This window comes from Oncorhynchus masou, chromosome 10 (genome assembly GCF_036934945.1).
Source record: "Oncorhynchus masou masou isolate Uvic2021 chromosome 10, UVic_Omas_1.1, whole genome shotgun sequence".
NCBI classification, from domain to species: Eukaryota; Metazoa; Chordata; class Actinopteri; order Salmoniformes; family Salmonidae; genus Oncorhynchus; species Oncorhynchus masou.
Window position 1 is genome coordinate 10,259,902 of NC_088221.1, and position 25,343 is coordinate 10,285,244.

The 25,343-nt window shown below is 43.1% G+C and overlaps 1 protein-coding gene across 4 annotated transcripts in view; it reads right to left on the reverse strand.

Moving 5' to 3' along the window:
• adarb1b (adenosine deaminase RNA specific B1b) overlaps nucleotides 1-25,343 on the reverse strand; it is a 164,720-nt gene that overhangs the window by 10,417 nt on the left and 128,960 nt on the right. For 3 of the 4 annotated variants that reach the window (XM_064975790.1, XM_064975792.1, XM_064975791.1), the window contains 6 exons: nucleotides 12,402-12,476; nucleotides 7,084-8,009; nucleotides 3,530-3,644; nucleotides 2,895-3,063; nucleotides 2,465-2,616; nucleotides 875-1,043 (listed from right to left, as the gene is read on the reverse strand). In XM_064975790.1, the coding sequence (XP_064831862.1) occupies nucleotides 875-1,043; nucleotides 2,465-2,616; nucleotides 2,895-3,063; nucleotides 3,530-3,644; nucleotides 7,084-8,009; nucleotides 12,402-12,429 (1,559 nt within the window). In that variant the 5' untranslated portion in view covers nucleotides 12,430-12,476. The remainder of the gene's footprint in view (nucleotides 1-874; nucleotides 1,044-2,464; nucleotides 2,617-2,894; nucleotides 3,064-3,529; nucleotides 3,645-7,083; nucleotides 8,010-12,401; nucleotides 12,477-25,343) is intronic. The other variant, XM_064975793.1, reaches the window with a different exon arrangement.

Sequence of the window (25,343 nt, forward strand, 5' to 3'; positions counted from 1 at the left end):
TTGTCAAAATTGACTTTTCGTAGCAGGATTCAGAGAACTTACACAGAAGGTTAGGAGAATTAACGTTGCAGGTAAGGATAATTAGGTTAACGTTAGGAAAAGAGTCAGGGTTATCTAAAATATAAAAATAAATAAACTTTTGACGTCAAATTTGACAAAAGCTGTATGCAATCGAGGCATGACCCAACTTCTTCTGGGGAGTGCCAATACGGCCGACCGGTGGCTTCAAAGCCTCTCACTGGCCAATACATAGAATCAGCAATACAGGGTTAATATACATCAGTGATTCATATGCATTAAAGAGGCAACGCTGAGTCTGCTATATGGGTGGAAGTGGCTGATAGATACTCTACATCAATGCATGATATGTGTGTGTGTGTGTGTTCTTGTGTGTGTAGGTGAAGTTCTTTGGGGTAGCGGGTAGATATGCCAGAGCCCGCTGTCACAGCACACTGAAGGAAGACAGAGTGTGTGTGTGTGTGTTTTATAAGTCTTGACACCTCTTTATCTGTCTATTTCCGTGACATTACCACGGCACACATTGGCAGACACCACCGTAACTTTATGGGTGAATCCGCACCCTGCAATAATATCGACTTAACGGGCACCTTAACACAGACACCAATAGCCTACCTCTGGTTATATACTACAGCTGTATCTACCACGACAGCAGCTTACTGACTGTAAGGATTGCACTTCCAAGTGCAAATACTGGGCAAGAATTAGAGTCAAAATCATATAAACTCTGCTCAATGTCCAATTAAATTGTTGTATTGAAACACACCACTTTTACGTGGTGTCTCACAATCTTGCCGGCTTTGGAGGAGGATATGTGAGGAAAAGGATACCAAAAGGGGATACAAGGCCATGTTACCTTGCGATCTTGTCACTGCAGGACATGGTGAGCAGCCTCTCTCCCTGCAGCACCCCGTCCCATGTCTGGATGGTGTTGCTGGTCCTCACAGGGATGGTCCCCTCCCCAGACTCTATCTTGGTCCTCAGCTGGCCCCGTGCCTTCCGGTTGGGGTGGCGGTCTCCTTGGTCTGGGGGAGGGGGACAAGGAGAAGACAGATGGATGAATGGATTAACTCTAAACCAGTTTCTGTATTTCCTTTGAAATGTATCACATAAAATCAACATTTTCATGAATGCGGTCAATAAGCCACCAATATATAAGCAATCCTGGCCGCCTGTACACTCTTAACACAGCAGATTTCATTTCATTTCATTTGACAATTTAAAATGCATAAAATATTACACCAGGCAAAAGATGCATATACCAAAATTGTTGAGGATACATACACAAAAAAAGTCAAGATACTTGTTTCCATTGTGGTCTTCTAGGGCATGTGACACCAAATCATCTCGACAGTGCGAAGGGTACAAAAGACAATAACTTTAAATACAACTTCATTGTTATTAATCACAGCATTTCTACATGTTGGAAAGTAAATTCAAAAGGCTAACAAGCCTAATCAATCCACTGGCTAATTGTACAAGGGTATTTCCTTTTGTGTTTTTGCGTATGCCGGGAAACAATGTGACAGAAGCATTTATATGTGACATATAAAGAGGGTGAGTAATCAGAGAGAGAGAGAGAGAGAGAGAGAGAGGGAGAGAGAGAGAGGGAGAGAGAGAGAGAGGGGGAGAGAGAGAGAGGGAGAGAGAGAGGGAGAGAGAGAGGGAGAGAGAGAGGGAGAGAGAGAGGGAGAGAGAGAGAGAGAGAGAGAGAGAGAGAGAGAGGACACATGGACAAAGATCCACTAATTAATAGACTTGTTGAAATGGGTTTGTAATACGCATTTGGACATTCAAAATGAAATTCCAATTAAATGAAACCAGGCACAAGAGGAAAACATACAGGAGTTAATTGAATAAAATAAACAAGCTCCGATATGGAATTCTCAACAAGCGTAAGATTAAATAAGAAAATGTGTCAGGAAGCTAAGTGAGGGGAATGGAGACTAAGCTGACGTGGGGGTTGATTGAGTCTGGCTGTCACATGGGACAAGGTCACTAAAGATGGCATGCCACCAAAACTAATGGTACGGCCCTATATGTACATGTTCACTTAGCATCGAAATTTAAGCCATTGACATTATAAGCTTACAGTCATATGGAATCAATGAGTGAATCACAATAAGCCTTGCATTTAAGAGAAAGTTCAGCGAATTGCATTAAGAGCAAGAAGAGTATGGTCGGAAATGCTGTTTCCGTGTTTATATGAAGGTGTATCACAAATGTATCAATGAGTATAAGATAATTAGGCTTCATATAAACTTAAGGGCAGAACGCATTCACATCGAAAAGCATTGTGCAGGCGCTGGATAGCCTGACATATGCACCTGATGAAGAAGGCAGGAATCATGCCATCATTGTACATTGTGGCACAGAAGGGTCAGCAAGAGGTTTGGTAACATCTACTACTGTCACAGGTAAGCGGGGAGGAGGGTGCGCCTCATACCTTCCATGCCGGCCTCATGCGGCGAGAAGATGCGTGCGTCTCCACAGGGCGAGGTGCTGATGTAGAGGTGGAACTGGACGTTGTCCTTTAGCCGGTAGCCACGCTTGTCACAGCGCATGAAAATAGACTTCTGCTGCTCCTCCTTGTTGTTGCTAGGAGACAGTGGGTGAAAGGAGGGAGGGGTGCAAAGTGTTGGCAGTGGCTCCAAATGTCACAGAAAATAAAAACAACTAAAAGAAATCAGCAAGAACAAAAAAGGAATGCCATGCTGCAATTGAAGCAACATTGCAACAGTGAACTCAATTTTACGACTAAATACAAATTAATCTTTTACTAGAACTTCATGATCCACTGAAGGCTTCAACAAACAAGACTAATCAAAATGGGAGCCATTTTGTGTGTTTGTGTTTTCAATGGCCTAACTTCTCACCTTAGGAAGTGCTCTAGCTGGGCGTAGAGGTACCGGATGAGCGAGCGGCGGGCGATAATCTCTGCGTGGCAGTCGTTGAGTGCCAGGCCGCGGTCGCTCATGTACTCGCCATTGATGCACTTGGTGCCCGTGGAGACGCAGATCACTTGGGCCTCTTTCACGTCTGTGCCTGGGGTTGGGGATCAGAGAGGTTCAAAATTCACCTTTACATTCAATAAAAAGCCATTTGTGTTTATTGTTTCTACTTTTCTATCATTATTCCATTTCATTGACATTTTATTGTATTTTTGATAAGGGACATGTAGGTTTTTAGAAATATGTGCATGTGCGTACTCGTGAAATTACATTTTTGTAAATTGTATGGGGTAAATTAGGCTTACATAGCCAATGATAAACAGCAGCACCAGTCATGGACATGGACCCCTCAAAAGTAAGATTTTGATGTGCACCCTGATTGACAGGTGATGCTAAGAAGCTGAATTTCCTCCCATCTACACACATTAGCCTCCTGCTGACAGTATGGCTGGGGTTTTATGGCCTGTACAAATCTAGTGGTGTACTGTTCGGCGGAAACAGCAACGCTCCGAGGGTGGAGAACGTCAAGTTTTCCCATTAGGCGGAGTGATAAAGCGTACCTGTTGTCATGACAACTCCCGCCAGGACTTTCCGTCGCGCGTGGGGCGAGGTGAAGTTGTCCGTCAGCTCGCTGAACTTGTCCACCACCAGGCGAGAGACGGCGTCGGCGAGAACCTGTAGAGGTGAGACACGCAACACAACAAGCACAGGCTTCAGGTACAGGCTGCCTATTTGGAAATAGTTTATCCTTCCCAAATCCTTAAACATCAAAGCTCTTACATAAACCTAAGACCAGCATCTTGGGGCAACTTCATCATATTCCATCACACGCACACATGCCAGAGTCAGCCATGTGGACTTACTAAGCAGAGTAGACATTATAGACCCTCAAGCACTAGTCGTCACCTGTCAGTGTATTCACATACACTATATACAAAAAAGTATGTGGAAACCTCTTGAATTAGTGGATTCGGCTTTGCTGACAGGTGTATAAAATCAAGCACACAGCCATGCAATCTCCATAGACAGACATTATTAAAGACTTTCAGTGACTTTTAACGTGGCACCCACCGTCATAGGATGCCACCTTTCCAACAAGTCCAACAAAGAATTCTGCCCTGCTAGAGCTGCCTCGTCTGTCCTTGGTTGCAACATTCACTCCCAAGTTCCAAACCAGATTCCAAACGTCAGCACAAGAACTGTTTGTCGGGAGCTTCATGAAATGGATTTCCATGGCCAAGCAGCATCACACAAGCCTAAGGCCACCATGCGCAATGCCAAGCATCGGCTGGAGTGGTGTAAAGCTCACCGCCATTGGAGTCTAGAGCAGTGAAAAAGAGTTCTCTGAAGTGATGAATCACACGATCTGGCAGTCCGACAGACAAATCAGGTTTGGCAGATGACAGGACAACGCTACCTGCCCCAATACATAGCGCCAACTGTAAATTTTGGTGGAGGAGGAATAAAGTTCTGGGGCTGTTTTTCATGGTTCGGGCTAGGGCCCTTAGTTCCGGTGGAAAATTGAAGGGGAAATCTTAACACTATAGCATGCAATGACATTCTGGATGATTCTGTGCTTCCAACCTTGTGGCAACAGTTTGGAGAAGGCCCTTTCCTCTTTCAGCATGACAATGCACCTGTGAACAAAGCCAGGTCCATACATAAATGGTTTGTTGAGATCGATGTGTAAGAACTTGACTGGTCTGCACAGAGCCCTGACCTCAACCCCATCGAACACCTTTGGGATGAATTGGAAAGCCGACTGCGAGCCAGGCCTAATCGCCCAACATCAGTGCCCGACCTCACAAATGCTCTTGTAGCTGAATGGAAGCAAGTCCCTGCTTCAATGTTCCAACATCTAGTGGAAAGCCTTCCGAGAAGAGAGGAGGCTGTTTAGCAGCAAAAGGGGGACCGACTCCGTATTAATGCCCATGATTTTGGAATGAGATGTTCGACGAGCAGCTGTCTACATAGAATATTAAGAATATTAAGGATAGAAATGTGAGTTGTCCTCATTTGAGCCAAAAGTCTTATACAGTCGGCATATATAGAATCGAATCTCAGCAGGAACCTCGAATGGACTTAATGCGTCTCTTTTCCTTGACAGTGGCCGTTCCTTTTGCTCGCTTTTATCCATTTACTAATACAGAGGAAAATGATTACAGCCAAGTAGAGGCGACGGCTGAATAGGCACAAATTAAAAAGATTAGTCCAAATATTACTTCCCCAGTACTTCAGAGTCACCCAGTTGGAGTGGGATAATTTGACTTCTGGGAATTGGATGCAGGCAGCACTGAAACGCGGGGACGTCTGTGTTATCCGTCGTGGAACAAAACAGCCAGCCAAAAACAGTGAAACAATTCCATTCTGGCATAAAAAAGTACTCTATCACTCATGTTTTCCTGATTTTCCAATTAGCCCCCGTCCATATGGAGCGACCGTTTCAGCTGGGCTGAAGGTACATTTAATAAATATTAACCGACAGAGAATTAATAGACCAATTAGCGGGTGCAGCATCGTTGACACGAGCTGCCCGGGTTGCAGGAAGCAGACCGATGACAAGTGGAGGGAGAGTAACGAAAGAAAGTGGGGGGGGGGGGACAATTGAAGCCGTTGACAGTGTGCCCCACAAGCTACTTTCCTGTCCAGACGGCACTATATCTGCACGCACTGGCACGACTTTGACAGTCACTTCTGTGATGAAGAATACCAAACCAATCCCCATCCTCACTCCCCAATTCATATAAAACTGAACCAGCGCTAGGATATTGACAGAAAGGGAGACCTTCTTTGAGCACCTTTACGCCTGGGTTTACACTCCACCAGGCATTCCAAGGAGCAAAACTCAGTGTGGAGCCCTCCGTGTGAAGGTCACAAAGTGGTTACGGAGCACGCCTAGTGGAGTGCAAATCCAGCCTAAGGGAGGGAGTGGATCTAGATGCAGTCTGACTTCCAGCCACAACACCCCAATAAACCGTTACTGAGCCCTAGTCCTAACCACGGTCGTCATATTACATTTGAAGCAAAATCACATTCGATATTGAAAGTGTTTCTCTTATACAAGAGTGTTAAAAACAACATCTTCAGAAATAGTGCTTTTATTTAGGCTAAACAGGTGATGTAAAACATGACTTAACTCAAATAATTGTATTTCAAGTTTCCTATGGTATTAACCCTAACTCTAAACTCTGAGAAGCCCTGACAGTGCTTCAACTTGAATAGGTCCCACATCTTGGTACGAAATAGCCTGGACAGCCAATATTGTTTTTTTCAACACAACTTAAAAAAAGGCGATGCTAAATAAGAAAGAGGTGTTATCTCAGCTGCCGATGAGGGGAGCCCAATTAGGAGATGTTTAAATAGATGTCTCACATGTATACACAACCGTTTCACCACTGAAGCACCGCACATTTTCATATCCTGTCTCATCTTCTATCATCCATCGGGCCTGATCATTTCATTTACATTTTCAATGAATGTCAAATCCAGCGATGATTGGCAAGAGAACTGAACCTTCCAGTGGGGACTTTCATGAAGAGAATATTTCAAGATATGAGCTAGTAAAGGCATGCGACTGACACTGGGATTCTTTAGATTCGCTCGAACGCATTACGATTAAAAAGGCTTTCAGATGTTGTCGTTTGTAATATCTAGAAAGGATATCTAACTGAAATCAACAAGAGAGGGATATTGTTAATTCCAGTCGTGAAAATACCTCTGTGTCCTCAGAGCTTTCAAACTACATAAGCCTATTGTACATTTTCCCAGTTTAAAGTATGACATAAGAACTATTCTCAAACACTGAAATTCTCAGCAGATTGCTTTCTTTGACCAAAACACATCCAGATATTCCTAAATGTGTAATGCACTCCCATTTAAAAAAATTCCAAATCACAACAGTGTTTGAGAAAGCCTTGCATAAGTGTTTTGGCTTCTGGGGAAGCTCTGATGCCTTTGCTCGGTGCCTGAAAACATTACATGTAGAGTATAAAACACTCATTCCCATTAAAAATGGTCAGTGACTGCAGATTCTATGTTCTATGTCCTGTTTTAAAAGGGCCTTGACTGGCGGCAGATTTGGCTTGTTCAGAGGGACCTAGGTTTGGGAACTTACCTGGGGTAGGTGGAGCTGCAGTCCCTCTCTGGGGATGGGCTGTCGGGAGGGTGTCTGGTCCAGCTGCATGTTGAAGAGGGCGGAGAGGGCTGCCTGGGCGGCCCGGGCCTTGGCCAGCTTCTTGTTTCGTCCAGAGCCCTCAAACTGCTGTGAGTCCACCGACACCTGCATGACAAAGTTCTTGGCGTGGCTCTCACCGCTCTCCGACACAAAGTCGTACTTGAGGCCCGGCCTCAGCTCGTTGAGGATCATGACGGGATTCTTTCCGCTCGAGTTTGAGGTGAAGGAGGAGGGAGGGGGCAACGGTGCCTGGGCAAGGTTAGCACCTGGCGTGGAGGGCAGGGGATACTCTCCCAGCGAGTTTAAGGAGCCGCTGCCATTGGATCCCAGGTAAAAGGAGTCCTCGGGTGGTGCGGGCGTCTCAAACCCATTGAAGAGCATGTCTGGGAAGTCGGCCTGGTCGGATGTGAAGTCCGTGTTGACTGTCAGTGTCCGGCCCATAGCCAGGTGCGCCTCGGAGGCGTTGGGGAACTGGACAAAGGAGCGCAGGGCCTTTTCGGCCGCATTCAGCTTGGCCTTCTTCTTAGTCGGACCTGAGCCCTCAAACAGTTGTCCGTTGACCTCAACGGTCATGACAAACACGGGAGCATGGACCGGACCTGTTTGAGACAGCAGCTTATACTGTAGCCCCGGCTTGATTTCATTCAGCTGCATAAGTGCATTTTTTGGTAGAACCGGGCCCGGTGTTTTCTTACGCTTCTTGGCCCGGAACTTGGACAGCGTGTGGCCATTGTTGCCCTCCTCTAGGGGGCGCTTCCTGCTGCCCCCGCCACTGCCATTGGGGAGCTGCTCACCTACAGCTGCCCCCTCTTTGGAGGAGACGTTGTCCAGGTTACGGTTTTCCTTAACATCGGTGCTGCTCGAACCTGCGGTGCCCAGAAAGAGTAACTTACAACGCCTTCGTTGCAGGATCTTGTAAATGTAAAATTTATAGATTCCTATATCACTCTTTGGAACTGACCTGGTGATGTGTGTTATCGTTATTTGGTCGTGAGGCTTAACTGATAATGCATTTAACCCAAAGGATCAAACATATATCTAAAAGGAAAATCCATTTAGAAATGACGTTTGAGAAAAATAGCCTGAAGCACATGTCATAAATATAAATTGTAATATTGATAGGACAGTACATTCTTGGATTTTATATATGGCAAGAGGGATTTCATCTATACAATACATGCAATTATTACATCAATGGGGAAATCAGTGATGCGGGAAATATTGTAAGAATCAGGCCAGCTTAACAACATAAACAGTGAGTTTCTCCCTCTACATAAGAGAACTATTTGCGTTTCCTGGCCTTTTTGGCAGGGAGGGTTTTGGTTAATATTTGTTGTCAGTTTAGGGAGGGATCAGGCGGAAAGATGTGGAAGAGTTGGGGTACGTACACACGCATATGCACACACTGATCTTTACTTTATGGGCAGATGTTATGACCTGTTCTTTCTGCCTTAATGATAGGTTGGCGCTATATCCTAGAGTGCTGAGCTAGTGCTTTTAGCGCTCATAATAGTGGAATTGCAGCTGGAGAATATTGTAAGGAGCACACATCACCAGGTCCTGTTGGCAAAGTGGACGGAATGTTGGCAAAATTTTCATTTATAACATCCTCCAGCAAAGGCTTGATAGGTTACTCCTTTCGGAACTCGGGGGAGAGAGAACTGGCAGTGCAAATGAAAGGGTTTAGTTGGAGGATGGAGGGTGCAGGGAAGAGTGCGAGGTGGAGTTTGGGTATCATAAGATGCAGGCAGAAAGGAAAGAAAAGGAGGGAGAAAAAAAACAGCAAGGAAAAAGGACACATTCCCGCAAGGCCAACAAAGTCTGACGAGGATGGCAGGGTCCAACCTGCGATTTGGTGCCAGTATCAGAACGCTTTTAGATCCACTCATGTCATCTTTACACAACCTCATTTCTATGATATCTGTTACTTGCCTCTTGGTAACACAGAGCTCTACTTAAGAAAATATAAAAGTATGAAACCAAAATATATTATATTAATGCATTTTCAAACGAGATGAACTACATAAGAGGCTAAAGGTTTCTGAAATTGTGAGGCTCTGTTGAGGTTTCCGACGACTCCTGAACAACACAGAATCCTTAGCTTCTGACAGGTGGCGATGTTCGTCAAGTTTCTGCACACTAACATGCATCCCAGAAACAAGACAAAACATAGCAATCCTGCTCTCACGTGATTCCCAATTTTCTTCTATATATAGACTAATATATATCCTCCACTCAAAATGCAATGTGTCCACATATGTGCGTTAATATATACAGTTGAAGTCGGAAGTTTACATACACCTTAGCCAAATACAGGTATACTCTGTTTTTCACAATTCCTGACATTTAATCCTAGTAAAAATGCCCTGTCTTAGGTCAGTTAGGATCATCACTTTATTTTAAGAATGTGAAATGTCAGAAAAATAGTAGAGAGAATGATTTATTTCAGCTTTTATTTCTTTCATCACATTCCCAGTGGGTCAGAAGTTAACATACACTCAATTAGTATTTGGTAGCATTGCCTTTAAATTGTTTAACTTAAGTTGGGTGAATTGTGGCCCATTAAGTTGGGTGAATTTTGTCCCATTCCTCCTGACAGAGCTGGTGTAAATGAGTCAGGTTTGTAGGCATCCTTGCTCAAACACACTTTGTCAGTTCTGCCCACACATTTTCTACAGGATTGAGGTCAGAGCTTTGTGATGGCCACTCCAATACCTTGACTATGTTGTCCTTAAGTCATTTTGCCACAACTTTGGAAGTATGCTTGGGGTCATTGTCCATTTGGAAGACCCATTTGCGAACAAGCTTTAACTTCCTGACTGATGCCTTGAGATGTTGCTTCAATACATCCACATAATTTTCCTACCTCATGATGCCATCTATTTTGTGAAGTGCACCAGTCCCTCCAGCAGCAAAGCAGACCCACAACATGATGCTGCCACCCCCGTGCTTCACGGTTGGGATGGTGCTCTTTGGCTTTCAAGCCTCCCCCTTTTACTTCCAAACATAACGATGGTCATTATGGCCAAAAAGTTCTATTATTGTTTCATCAGACCAGAGGACATTTCTCCAAAAAGTACATTCTTTGTCCACATGTGCAGTTTCAAACCTTAGTCTGGCTTTTTATGGCAGTTTTGGAGCAGTGGCTTCTTCCTTGCTGAGCGGCCTTTCAGGTTATGTCAATATAGGTCTTGTTTTACTGTGGACCTGTTTCCTTCACAAGGTTGTTGTTCTGGGATTGATTTGCACTTTTCGCACCAAAGTACGTTCATCTTTAGGAGACAGAAGGCGTCTCTTTCCTGAGCGGTATGACGGCTGCGTGGTCCCATGGTGTTTATACTTGCGTACTATTGTTTGTACAGATGAAGGTGGTACCTTCAGGCATTTGGAAATTGCTCCCAAGGATGAACCAGACTTGTGGAGGTCTACAATTGTTTTTCTGAGGTCTTGGCTGATTTCTTTTGATTTTCCCATGATGTCAAGCAAATAGGCACTGAGTTTGAAGGTAAGCCTTGATATACATCCACAGGTACACCTCCAAATGACTCAAATTATGTCAATTACCCTATCAGAAGTGTCTAAAGTCATGACATAATTTTCTGGAATTTTCCAAGCTGTTTAAAGGCACAGTCAGCTTAGTGTATGTAAACTTCTGACCCATTGGAATTGTGATAGTTGCGAATTATAATTGAAATAATCTGTCTGTAAACAATTGTTGGAAAAATGACTTGTGTCATGCACAAAGTAGATGTCCTAACCGACTTGCCAAAACTATAGTTTGTAAACAAGACATTTGTGGATTGGTTGAAAAGCGAGTTTTAATGACTCCAATCTAAGTGTATGCAAACTTCCGACTTCAACTATATATTAGTGTAACATCGATGTGTTTGAGTGGGAGGAGGTCTTGAAGTGGGGAGTATCATTGTCACAAACAGAATACATACAGTACAGAATAATGGACTGGGGTAACCATGCACAAGCCAGGCAGGAAGGAATCTTAACAAGGGTGTGTGTGGGATGGTTGTAGAAACAAGTACAAAGGAGAATGACCAAAGGCATGAATACTGTAAAATGAAGAAGTGGCTTTTGCCATTTTCTAAAAAAGAAGGGAATTTGATAGGAGCGGGTTGTGAAAATGATCACACGAAAATATAGCATGGAGAGGAGACATTCTCATCTATTTTGATGGATGGATTAATTTCAGAGAATTATTCAAAGAATTGTTCATAGTAAGATTGGCAGTGCTAAAAGGAGTGGTCATGGGATTACATGAAATTGCTGACTTGATGAGTCAATTAATATTTAATGACTTTTATTGCAGTATAGCTACAGAAGACTGAAGCATCTCGTCGATTTCAGTGGAGTACTTTCATAATCTTTTTAGGCGTATGCCTCTCTTCATTGTACAGTATCCTGAATGTCAGTGAGAACATCCATGGGTATGTTTGGAACACTGTTTTTCAAACTGGCATGCAGCTGGTACGAATGTGAGCAAAGACTGAGTATACAAAAATAGATGAACTGCTCCTGGTGTTCAAGTAAATGACGCATTTCCATTGCTCAGAGAAATATTTCTGTGTACAGTAGCTATCTTGAAAGTGTCTCACAAGTCTGGAGGTAAATAGTGCAACAGCAGTTCCAGTATCAGAACTCCATGAAATGTTCCCCTCTGCCTTGAGTCAGTTGCTGGCGCTTTGGAAAAATGTCCCCTAAGATTTGGATTGATATTGAACTTCATTGCATACCTGCTTATCAGGGGAAATCTAAATACGGAAACGGGCCGATTGTAATGAAGGATCTTAAGGTTACATTGTCAGAGGTCTTCAGTGTGAAACCGGTGAGTGACTACAATGGTAACCATCCATTTAATCATGGGATTAGGGCAGGCAGCCATTTTCTTCTGTCTGTTCAGAGTGGTGGGGATGTTGGGACAGACACTCAATTCATAGGCATGGCTGCTGGAGCTCAGGGCTCAGATTCCTTCAAAAATGTCCAATTAAATTTGAATATGGGAGGGAGGCTGACATTTTTTAAGGGTGTGCATAGAGCAATATAAGTTGAGTCCAAGGACATTTATTAAAGTTTTTGTGGTGGGAATATCGAGTTCTGTAGTTTTGTATATGCACTGTGTGTGTGTCCTTCGTGTGTGTGTCCTTTGTATGTGTGTGTGTCTAAGCAGCGGATCAGGTAAGGGAACAAATGGATAGCCAGACAGACAATTTTGACAAAGAGACAGACAGACAGACAGACAGACTCACTCATGTTCTCTTCTTCATCCACGTCCATGGTGAAGAGCTTCTGCTGGGCCCGGGGCTGCCTAGCTCCGGCTCCACCTGAGAACAACATGAGAGGAAGGGATGGTCAGTCAAACTCAACCTACTGTAGATGTCTCCAACACAAATAACACACGGGCCCATTTGCACACACAAACAAGTATAACTATAATAGAGGGGACCAAATGTTGGGGAAATGTCAGGGTCTCTTCCCTACGGGCAAGGGCTGCTGAAAGTGTATAAAAATCGAAATATTCATATGTACACACGCACGCACGCACGCACGCACGCACGCACGCACGCACGCACGCACGCACGCACGCACGCACGCACGCACGCACGCACGCACACACACACACACACACACACACACACACACACACACACACACACACACACACACACACACACACACACACACACACACACACACACACACAGTGTGGTGAGATGAAAATGACACAGCCAGGTTAAGCTTACGGTGAGTGTATAAATATTCAGAGGTGGAAACTAATCTGGACGAGAGAAGAGAGGGGGCCCGGTGCTGACAGGTCGTAATAGTCGGGAGCAGTCTATTGTGACTTTAATATCCGTCCGATTAGACCTCATTTCCAGCTGCCTGCCGGGAGATATACAGCTATTGACATGGACAGGCCTTTTAGTTGGGCGTGACACACACAGCCATTTATCCTCCAGTAGAAAATGCACTACAGTACACAGACAGTTGTACAGTACAGCAAAGCCAATGGATTTCTAGCCGAGCAGAATTGGGTTCATGCACTTGGTATTTGTGCGAGATGGTTCTCTGCAGGTGAATGCAGCTTCTGGCAATCAGTCATCAAGGATAGACCTGGAATCTATACACAGATCTTTACTGAGATCATACTGAAATCTTTATGTCACTGATCAAGAATACGCAGTAGAACGGAAGGGTGACCTGTGAGCATTAAATATCTCAAGAGGAACATGATCTACTATCAGCAGTCATTATTTATTTCTCTGAGGACGTTCAAAAACGAAGAAAAAATGTTTTCAGAACCTTTTAAATGAATTGACGTAGCATTTGTTATAAGGTTGTTTGTTACCAAATTTGATGATTTATTTTATTCTATTCAATATATGACCAAAATATTACCACGAAGTTTACATTAGTAACATTTGGAAACAACCTTCCAATTCCAGTCTAAAATTATGTGGTGTTGATCTTGAACATAGCCCAGATCCAGGCCCAGATATGAACATCCAAGGGAGTGGTTAGTTTGTCTCTGGTCTAGAAAACAATGCTCTTTGTTAATAATCACATTATCTTATGGGATTTGTTTCCTTCTGTAACCTAGTTTGTTTCCCCCAGTCCAACAAGTTTCCCCCCCCAGTCCAACAAGTTTCCCCCCAGTCCAACAAGTTTCCCCCCAGTCCAATGTGCTAGTAACCTAAGGGGGAAATTCTGTGTACCACAAATTTAGAACAGTTGTCCTTCCGTGGAACCACTTGGACCAGAACTTCAACGACTAGAAAATATCATAGAAGATTTGATATTATCCATTTAGTCATTTTGAGTCAATGCAAATTTTTCTTTTAAAATGACTCCGTATCTGACTTTTTCGGAATCGTTAGTTCGGCGGACTTCTGCGCTGGTGTATATTCACTACTTTACGTTTAGAGAACAAGTTACTGAGTCGAATGATGCCTTGTTACATGAAGTTAGATCAAAGCTAAATCAATGTCTGCAAGATCACATAACGATAGTAGTCCACATAACAGAACCAAATATAATAGCAAAGTATAACGTTATTGTAAGACAAAAACACCACTGTATTTTTCTCTCAATTGGCCAAAACTCAACATTGCGCGCACCTAGGCAAAATACACAGGGAGGCTTTGCTACAGGTAACGCCTACTCTAACATTCGCTCACTGTACATCATTCAAAACAACACTGTAGGCTACAATGAAACAACCCTTTATCTCAAGAATATTTACAATGCATATCCCCATGAAACGGATTGAGATCAAATGGCTGCAGATGCTGCATGGACGTTTCACCGGTAAAACTTGAAGGATTATCAATCACGATTGAATGAGGTGCGTTTTTGGCATTCTGTTACATAGAAAACTATCATTATGTGATCTTGCAGACATTGATTCAGCTTTGATCTAACTTCTATTAAACAAGCACCATTCACCCGAGTAGCCAGTTCTCCAAGAGTATAGTATAAAATATACAAATACGCAGAACCTTGCACAGACACAGGCCTTTAAAATAACTCCCTAGTAGTCAAGAGGTGAGTGGAACCAGAAACACACACATAAACACACACATAATCTAGCTCTCTGTCTTGGTCCCATGCACCATTCCTCACAGCGGACACTTTCTTAAGCTAAACTAAATGGCCTAATTAATCTTGGCTTATGGTGGGTGACAGCAAATGGGCTAGCACAAATATTACCCTATTAAAGACTCATATTCCGCCCCATAATTGAAAATGAAAGGAGGGGGGGTTAGTTGGGGGGAGGGGAGTTAGTTGGGGGAGGGGAAGGTGGGTAGGGGGGATCATTTGTCTCAGGTAGCCTAGCCAAACTACAGCCACGTGTCCATCCTTCGTCCAATGATCCCCCTTGCTTCCTGCACCTCTCCACCATCTATTCTATTCCACTCGAAGGTCTAAGCGCTAAATGCCTGTTTGGATATTACAGGTTGGTAGATTTGCCCATTTAGGCTGGCTCGTGCACCCGTCACTTTTGATTTGAGGTCGCGGAGCCGTCTCGCCTCTTGGCTCATGAATCGGTTAGCAGCCATGAGATCGGAGCCAATCTACGAGCGGTGCATCTACAGCGTTCACATAAACCTGGCTGAGGGAAAGGGAGGATGAAAACCAGTGGTGAGTTAGGGCTGTGTGATCATCAAGGCAGTACCAGAAGCCTGTCTGGTCAGTGGTCATTGAGACTCACTAACTAATTAGTCAACCTGCAGATGATCTGAGGGAAACATTCGCGACGCCTCGTCATGCCTCAGTAGCCAGCTGAAGGTTGCCAGGTCAGGGTAGCAGTGTGCTAACTGGTCAGCTCGGCCCTGGATAGAGCCAGTACTGGCACAGCTGCTTTTTGTGTTTGGCCTTTGTGTTTGCCCACAGTCAAATCACAGAGGCTGCATTTAACCAGCTGCTTTTCTTTCCGCTCCACACAGGTCAGCGGCTATTAAAGCCATTGAAATAGAGAGGGGTATCCTGACTAGGTCTCAACTCCCATTCCAGATTTAAACAACAACTGCCGTTAAAAAGCAACACATCCCTTTGAAAATGGCCCATGTGGCATCAAAGTCAGAAGCAGTTATTCTAGTGTCAAAACTACTGACTACAAAGTGTAAATAGGATGAATTTGGTCCTAAAATTAGTCTTGTCTAAAATGGAGGTTGGAACATCCATACAGCACAACGGGTAAATGAAGGTTGGGTTTTGATTTGATGATATCCAATTGCCATTAACATGGTGTGAACAGCTGCAGTGATTGGTCTCTATCCAATAGCATAGACAGTGAGATAGACCTGCGCAGCAGCTCAGACTTTGTTTACACAAGACAACACGTCACACATTATTTTACTTGAGAAATACTGCACCAAACAACGTTAGATGTAAAATTGAGCAACTAAAACATCCTCGGCAAAAAACACAAAATGAACTACAGATTTCTTAAGTTATCTTAGATTCATTCTGGGTATTTTGAAAAAGTGAAATAGGCTTCGGTGTCTACAGTGTCTCATGGGGGACACACATCATTAACCAAACGCGGAATCGGTCAGGAAACACACCTTCAAGACTGAAATCTTGTTTTTCTAATGAGCAGCAAAAACACACACGTGCCAATCGGTGTGTTCAGTGGCTCTTTGAAGAGAGATTCCTTCCAAAGTTCTACAATTCAATGGAATGTTCTTTAGCATTCAAATTAGTGTCAGTGATTATCCTGTCATGTAAATGCTCCACTCTGGCTATGGAAAATAAGGGAGGAGAGTCATTGATGCAATAATTGACGACACAACTAGAACTATTGCCATAACAATTTAGGTAAAGAACAATGTTAAAGTCAGTGAAATACCCTTCAGTCTCAACGCTAAAGATGTGCGGCTGACCAAGTAGATCATTATGCAGTCGGGTTTGAGTTCTTGCGTCGCATTGTGCTCCTCTTTGTTTTAATCCTCATGCCCAAACGATACCCAATCCCACAAGTTGTGAATGTGGCTGGTTTCAGAAGTATTTCAGAGTGGATGGTTGGGCCAAGGGAGGGAGAGAAAAGATGAGAAAACTCAAATTCAATCTCGACAGCGTGAGGGACTGAGGGAAATAAGGTGTTTTGATTTGTCTTTCATCCTTCGCTTTCTCTGCGGTGGAGTGATAGCATGGCGCTTCCGTGGAGGGAGCCCCGGCCGCCTGAACAGACGAGAGGGTAAGGGGGATGGAGAAGAGGGGTGGGAGGGAGTGAGGGAAGAGAAATAGAAAATGCAATCCTATTCCCGGTAAAAGAGAATCATTATCTCTCCTAAAACAGTGAGTGCAGGACTGGCCTGTCGCTGATAGAAAGTGGGAGGCAAACAGTCCAGCCAAACACTGATGGAGGTTGAGTGATGGGGGATTGAGGAGGAGTAACTTAATAGGAAGAGAGCATGAAGGCTGAGGTTCATGAAAAGAAGTTAATTTCTGTCCGGTAAAACCAACTTCCTTCATACCTTAAGGCAACAGGCAAAGAGGTCCAACAAGTTTGCAATTCACATCTACAGTACCATCCATAATGGAAAAAGCTCAATGTATACATTTCTATGGGCATATTTACAGGAGAAAAAAAGGTCTGCAACCTGTAACCACAAAGCAGAACATTATTTACAGCCCGACAGGAGCATTGGCAGTGGCATAGGGGTAAATAGTCCAATGAAAGGGTGTTTTTTGATTGATCCACTGACAAGGTGATGGCTTGTGATTGGTCTACTGACAATTTGATTGTTTTTTATTGGTCCAATGACAGGAAAGCACAGGTCAGGGGCTCTCTCCATGAAGCACCACATTGTAATTCACCCTAAATGGCTTGCTCTTTATTTTGATTGAGCAACGAGGCACATAGCACTTAGGTAACGCCACCTTTTACCTGGATTCCATCACCTCTCTATCTAACTGTAATTTCCTGTAGGCTAAATCAAAACAACCGTTGAGGAAAAAAAACGCAGAAGACAGAAGAAACTAGCAGAATTCTGACAAATGTCTCCAAAAATAAGCCACTTTCAAAGATCCTGCTCTGCCACAGATTTTTGTTGGAGAGGAGAATTCTTCTCTGAAGGCGGCAACGCGGCCTAGTGGTTAAGAGGATTGGGCTAGTAACTGAAAGGTCGCTTGTTTGAATCCCCGAGCCAACTAGGTAAAAAATCTGTTGATGTGCCCTAGAGCAAGGCACTTAACCCTAATTGCTCATGTAAGTCCCTCTGGATAATAGCATCTGCTAAATCACTCAAATGTAAGTGGACTTCTTGACGGGCTCCCCCAGGTGGTAAGGGTAGGCAACAAGACATCTGCCACGCTGATCCTCATCACTGGGGCCCCTCAGGGGTGTGTACTTAGTCCCCTCCTGTACTCCCTGTTCACCCACGACTGTGTGGCCAAACAACACCATCATTAAGTTTGCTGACGACACAACAGTGGTAGGCTTGAACACCGACAATGATGAGACGGCCTATAGGGAGAAGGTCAGAGAACTGGCATTGTGGTGCCAGGACAACAACCTCTCACTCAGTGTGAGCAAGACAAAGGAGCTGATAGTGGACTATCTGATCAACAGGGCTGTAGTGGAGTGGGTCCAGAGTTTCAAGTTCATTGGTGTCCACATCACCAACGGACAATCATGGTCCAAACACATCAACTGTCGTGAAGAGGGCACCACAAAACCTTTTCCCCCTCAGGAGACTGAAAAGATTTGGCATGGTCCCCAGATCCTCAAAAGGTTCTACAGCTGCACCATCGAGAGCATCCTGACCGGTTGCATTACTGCCTGGTATGGCAAATGCTCGGCATCTGACCGTAAGGCGCTACAGAGGGTAGTGCGTACGGCCCAGTACATCACTGGGGCCAAGCTTCCTGCAATCCAGGACCTATATAATAGGCGGTGTCAGAGGAAAACCCATATAATTGTCAGAGACTCAAGTCATTAACTTATTGGATATAGGGGGCGCTATTTTAATTTTTGGATGAAAAATGTTCCCGTTTTAAACAAGATATTTTGTCACGAAAAGATGCTCGACTATGCATATAATTGACAGCTTTGGAAAGAAAACACTCTGACGTTTCCAAAACTGCAAAGATATTGTCTGTGAGTGCCACAGAACTGATGTTACAGAAAAAACCCAGATAAAAAATAAAATCAGGAAGTGCCGCATTTTTTGAAACCGCCTCATGGCAATGACTACTTATATGGCTGTGGAGGAGCGAGGAGTCAGCTTACCTTTTCCACATTTTTCCCCAAGGTGTCTGCAGCATTGTGACGTGTTTGTAGGCATATCATTGGAAGATTGACCATAAGAGACTACATTTACCAGGTGGTCGCTTGGTGTCCTCCCTTGCAATTATTGCTTAATCTCCAGCTGCAGTATTTTTCCGTTTGCCTCGGATGAGAAACCAGTTGCTAGGAATGATTTTTCATCGAATAGAATTGTGAAAAACACCTTGAGGATTGATTCTAAACAACATGTTTCTGTCGATATCATGGAGATAATTTGGAAAAAAGTTTGGCGTTGTGTTGACTGCATTTTCGTATTTTTTTCTTAGCCAAACGTGATGAACAAATCTTTTTGGGAAAAACTGAACATTTGCTATCTAACTGAGAGTCTCGTCATTGAAAACATCCGAAGTTCTTCAAAGGTAAATTATTTTATTTGAATGCTTTTCTTGTTTTTGTGAAAATGTTGACTGCTGAATGCTAGGCTTAATGCTATGCTAGGCTATCAATACTCTTACACAAATGCTTGTGTAGCTTTGGTTAAAGCATATTTTGAAAATCTGAGATGACAGTGTTGTTAACAAAAGGCTCAGCTTGTGTTTCAATATATATATTTCATTTCATTTGCGATTTTCATGAATAGGAAACGTTGCGTTATGGTAATGAGCTTGAGGCTATGATTATGCTCCCGGATACGGGATTGCTCGATGCTAGAGGTTAACTGTTTTCTCTGCTACCGTACAGCAAACGGTTCCGGAGCGCCAGGTCTAGAACCAAAAGGCTCCTTAACAGCTTCTACCACCAAGAAATAAGACTGCAGAACTGAAGCTAGTAAGCTGCTACTCGCTGTTTATTATCTATGCGTAGTACCTCAACTAACCTGTACCCCCGCACACTGACCCGCACACTGACTCGGTACCGGTAACCCCTGTATATAGTATATATGTATATAGTAGAGGTCTACCGATTATGATTTTTCAACGCCGATACCGAGTCTGATTATTGGAGGACCAAAAAAATGCCGATACCGATTAATCGGCTGATTTTTAAAAATGTATGTGTAATAATGACAATTACAACAATACGAATTAACACTTATTTTAACTTAATATAATACCTCACTACAAATCAATTTAGCCTCAAATAAATAATGAAACATGTTCAATTTGGTTTAAATAATGCAAAAACAGAGTGTTGGAGAAGAAAGTAAAAGTGCAATATGTGCCATGTAAAAAAGCTAACGTTTGAGTTCCTTGCTCAGAACATGACAACATATGAAAGTTGGTGGTTCCTTTTAACATGAGACTTCAATATTCCAAGGTAAGAGGTTTTAGGTTGTAGTTAATATAGTATTTATAGGACTATTTCTCTCTATACCATTTGTATTTCATATACCTTTGACTATTGGATGTTCTTATAGTCACTTTAGTATTGCCAGTGTAACAGCATAACTTCCGTCCCTCTCCTCGCCCCTACCTGGGCTCAAACCAGGAACACAAGGGGAATAACTACTCCAAGTCTCAGAGCGAGTGACCTTTGAAACGCTATTAGCGTGCACCCCGCTAACTAGCTAGCCATTTCACATTGGTTACACCAGCCATTAGACTGATAGGCTTGAAGTCATAAACAGCGTTGTGCTTGCGAAGAGCTGCTGGCAAAACACACAAAAGTGCTGTTTGAATGAATGCTTACGAGCCTGCTGCTGCCTACCATCGCTCAGTCAGACTGCTCTATCAAATATCTAATCATAGACTTAATTATAACATAACACACAGAAATATGAGCTTTTGGTCATTAATATGGTCGAATCCGGAAACTAAAATTTCGAAAACAAAACGTTTATTACTTCAGTGAAATATGGAACCGTTCGGTATTTTATCTAACGGGTGGCATCCCTAAATCTAAATATTCTTGTTACATTGTACAGCCTTCAATGTTATGTCATAATTACGTGCAATTCTGGCAAATTAGTTCGCAATGAGCCAGGCTGTCCAAACTGTTGCATATACACTGACTCTGCGTGCAATGAACGCAAGAGAAGTGACACAATTTCATCTGGTTAATATTGCCTGCTAACCTGGATTTATTTTAGCTAAATATGCAGGTTTAAAAATATATAATTCTGTGTACTGATTTTAAGAAAGGCATTGGTGTTTATGGTTAGGTACAGTCGTGCAACGATTGTGCTTTTTTCCCAAATGCGCTTTTGTTAAATCATCCCCCAGCGTTGCATCGATTATATGCAACGCAGGACACACTAGAGAAACTAGTAATATCATCAACCATGTGTAGTTAACTAGTGATTATGATTGATTGATTGTTTTTTATAAGATAAGTTTAATGATAGCTAGCAACTTACCTGGGCTTCTACTGCCTTCACGTAACAGGCAGGCTCCTCATGGAGTGCAATGAGAGGCAGGTGGTTAGAGCGTTGGACTAGTTAACCGTAAGGTTGCAAGATTGAATCCCAGAGCTGACAAGGTAAAAATCTGTCGTTCTGCCCCTGAACAAGGCAGCTAACCCACTGTTCCTAGGCAGTCATTGAAAATAAGAATGTGTTCTTAACTGACTTGCCTAGTTAAATAAAGGTTAATATAATTATAATTTTTTAAATCGGCGTCCAAAAATACAGATTTCTGATTGTTATGAAAACTTGAAATCGGCCCTAATTAATCGGCCATTCTGATTAATCGGTCGACCTCTAGTATATAGCCTCGCTATTGTTATGTTATTGTGTTTCTTTTTATTATTAGTTTATTTGATAATATTTTCTTAACTCTTCTTGAGCTCCATTGTTGGTTAAGGGCTTGTAAGTAAGCATTTCACGGTAAGGTCTACACTTGTTGTATTCGGTGTATGTGACAAATTAAGTTTGATTTGAACTTTCATGTTTGCTGCCTTTCACAGCTGTTCCCAGGTAGCTCCGCAGCAGAGAGAGAATTGATGACACCGCAGGGATCCTCTCTAACACACAGACAGAATTTTGGCAGAATTTTGGTCTATCAAATACAGAAACTATTTTTTGATTCCATATTTTTAATTAACTGGGCAACTCATTTAAAAACAAATTCTTATTTTCAATGATGGCCTAAGAACAGTGGGTTAACTGCCTTGTCAAGTGGCAGAATGACAGATTTTTACCTTGTCAGCTCAGGGATTCGATCTTGCAACCTTTCGGTTACTAGTCCAACACTATAACCACTAGGCTACCTGCCAATACAATGCGCAAACAAACATGCACACAAATGACAATGTTTACTGCACACCCAACCAGGCTAATGGAACAGGACCATGGACAGAGACACACCGATACAGACTGTTCTACACAAACGTACCACTACCACATGTGAAAACCAGTAGAATACACTAGAACACTATTCAATCCAAATCTCTATCGGTGAGTTTCCGGAAATAAGGGGAAACAACTTTCTTCCCACAAGAAAGACATCCAAATGTGCGTTTTTAAAGCAAAATAAAAATCTCGGGATAGAGGTTTGTGTTTTTAGAGCACCGCAATCAATGATTGAAATGCTTCTAGTACACAGTGAAGCGCTAAAAGCAGGATGTCCGCATAGAAGATATGGAGGTGAAGAGGATTAGACTGCCTTTTATTGTGTTCTAGACTTTAATATTAGACAGTGGGCAGTACATCACCAGGGTGCTGATGTGGAGGACTTGGAGGTGGATAGATGGAGAGAGAGACAGACACAGACAGAGTATCAATATGAATTTTTTATTTGATGGTTTTATGTGAGATTGCCTTTCAGAGGGCCGCTGGAGTGGCGGGTCAGGAGAGAGAGCAGGTTAGAATGGGAGTGAAAAATATGGTGCGGGCGCACACACACACACACACACCTTTCTCTTATTAACACACACGCGCACCCTCTCCCTCTCAGTTTTATAAACCTTTCTCATGTGTTCTCATTCTAACATACACACACACACACACACACACACACACACACACACACCCCCGCTGCTTTCCTTCAGGTGTAGTCATAAATCAGCCGAGCGCGGGGACATGAAATCCCCCAGCCTGGCAGGCTGGGCCAGTAAATGGCCCCTCGCTACCTCCCAGAGTCCATCAAGGCAAGGACGAGTGACCGACCGCCCAGCACCTGCTGACACGCCGGGGACGATGACAGCCACCGCCCCGCTCCCCTTCCCTCCTGCCCACCTCAACTGTACCCAACACTCACCTCCCCCTCATAACATCTCCTCACTTTTTTTTTTATAGGCAAGATTTTCGCCCTCCCCCCTTCAATCCCTCCCTATCCACGTCCAGCCCCCGCATCCATATACTCATTATTTGTCTGTCAGGCCAGCGGACCATTTAAGCTGTGAAATATGCGGATAGGTAGTGCTGAACTGCTGGCAGAAGCCCTTGTAGCTAGCTGGTGGCTGAGCTGAGTGTTGATGCTCCGTCACCCTGGATGCTTCTGTAGCACAACTACACCTTTCTTTCCCATGCACAGACTAGAGCTTATCCACTGGATTCAAAATATACAGTAGATGGTTCCCTACTGTAAAAAGCTTGACAAAGCAGTGAAATGCTAGAGGCAGCATGACACAGCCTTGGGAGGATGGGAAGTACACTTCATCTAGGAATTAAGGTCCCCTCCCCTGGAGGTCACAGACTAACAAGAGCCACAGGGAGTCATGATTGAATGAGCCAGTCAGTGAAGGGGGAAGGGGGGGGGTGATGAAAAGAGAGAGAGAGCGAGAATATGAACCCATGAGGGGGAGAGAGTGAGAAAGAGAATAAAAACAATATGAGGGAGAGAAAGTGAAAAAGAGAAAATAGACAGAATGGTGAGAGCAGTGTGGAGCTGAAGACAAGGGAGGCTGACAGGGAGCAAGAGGAAGAAATGAGAGTGAAAATGAGAAGAGAGAGAGAGAAAAAAAGAAGAGAGAAAGTCGACTGTGATGAATGGCTATAGGAAAGAGGGAACAGGGTGACGGGGTGGTCTGTCACCAATGCTCTCAGAGGGCCTAACACAGACAGATAGGTGCAGTGGTCAGTGCATGCATTCCATTCCAATCCAAACCATACCATAACTCTCCAGCTCCTCTCCCTGAATTTATATTTGCGGTTTGAGCCCATATCGTGTACTACTTTTGACCAGGAAATGTAGGGCTCTGGTTAAAACTAGTGTGCACTATATAATGAATATGGTGCCATTTGGGACATACCCCTGATGTTGATGGATGATAGTTACAACAACAGATGCAAAAGACACAGAGTGCTTCTAAAAAATATATTTTCATGTCATTCCGGTTCAACAGCTGAACTGGACATTCAAGGGAATTTTGCAATTGAGTTTACATTTTACAATTACACTTTGGGATTGACTGGGAAGGAAATTAATTTGACCCCGATTGTAAGGCTGCGTGCACATCCGGTCTGGTCTCCTCAGTCCTTACTATGGCACCTGGAGCAGGTTAGAACTGGAGTGGAGAGACCCTACAGTCTGGGTCAAAAGCTTGATATCAGGAGTACTTGAAATTCAGTCTTCCTTTCTAAAAACCACAGCTGGAGAGAGACACAGACTGACAGAGAGAGTTAATAGCCTAAAATGAACCAACCGTTCAAATAAATTAAGAAACTGTTGCACACTTCTAAAAATGCATCTTTACAAAAAAGGGCTTGGGTTAAGGTGGTGGACGTGGCAGGGGCGGCTGAATTTCAGAGAACATTTTAGAGGCCCCCATATTGGCGGTGTAGAGACATTTTTGCATTTTTAAGACAACTTCCTGCAATTTGACACATTTCTTTATGGATCTGAGAGAAATGTTGGCAGTTTTATAGCCAATTTCCAGCAATTCTACACTTTTTAGCATGTAGTTGAGATAAACATTTGCCGTTTTAAAGCTAATTTCCTGCAATTCTATGCATTTTGGCATGGCTAATGCTGTGTTCTTTTGCTCGAAATCTATAGTCCTAAATGTGTTGTTTTTGGAATGATCAATTCTCCATGAGTCAAACTTTTATTTTGGTGATTGTCAGTTACCAAAGATTATGTTATTATATAATATCCATGATCTTTTATACATACACTACCTGTCAAAGGTTTTAGAACACCTACTCATTCAAGGGTTTTTCTGTATGTTTACTATTTTCTACATTGTAGAATAATAGTGAAGACATAAAAACTATGAAATAACACATGGATTCATGTAGTAACCAAAAAAGTGTTAAACAAATCAAAATATATTTTATATTTGAGATTCTTCAAATAGCCATCCTTTGTCTTAATGACAGATTTGCAAACGCTTGGCATTCTGTGCCTTCTTAAAAGTTAATTTGTGGAATTTCTTTCCTTCTTAATGCGTTTGAGCCAATCAGTTGTGTTGTGACAAGGTAGAGGGGGTATACAGAAGACAGCCCTATTTGGTAAAGGACCAAGTCCATATTATGGCAAGAACAGCTCAAATAAGCAAATAGAAATGACCTTTGTCC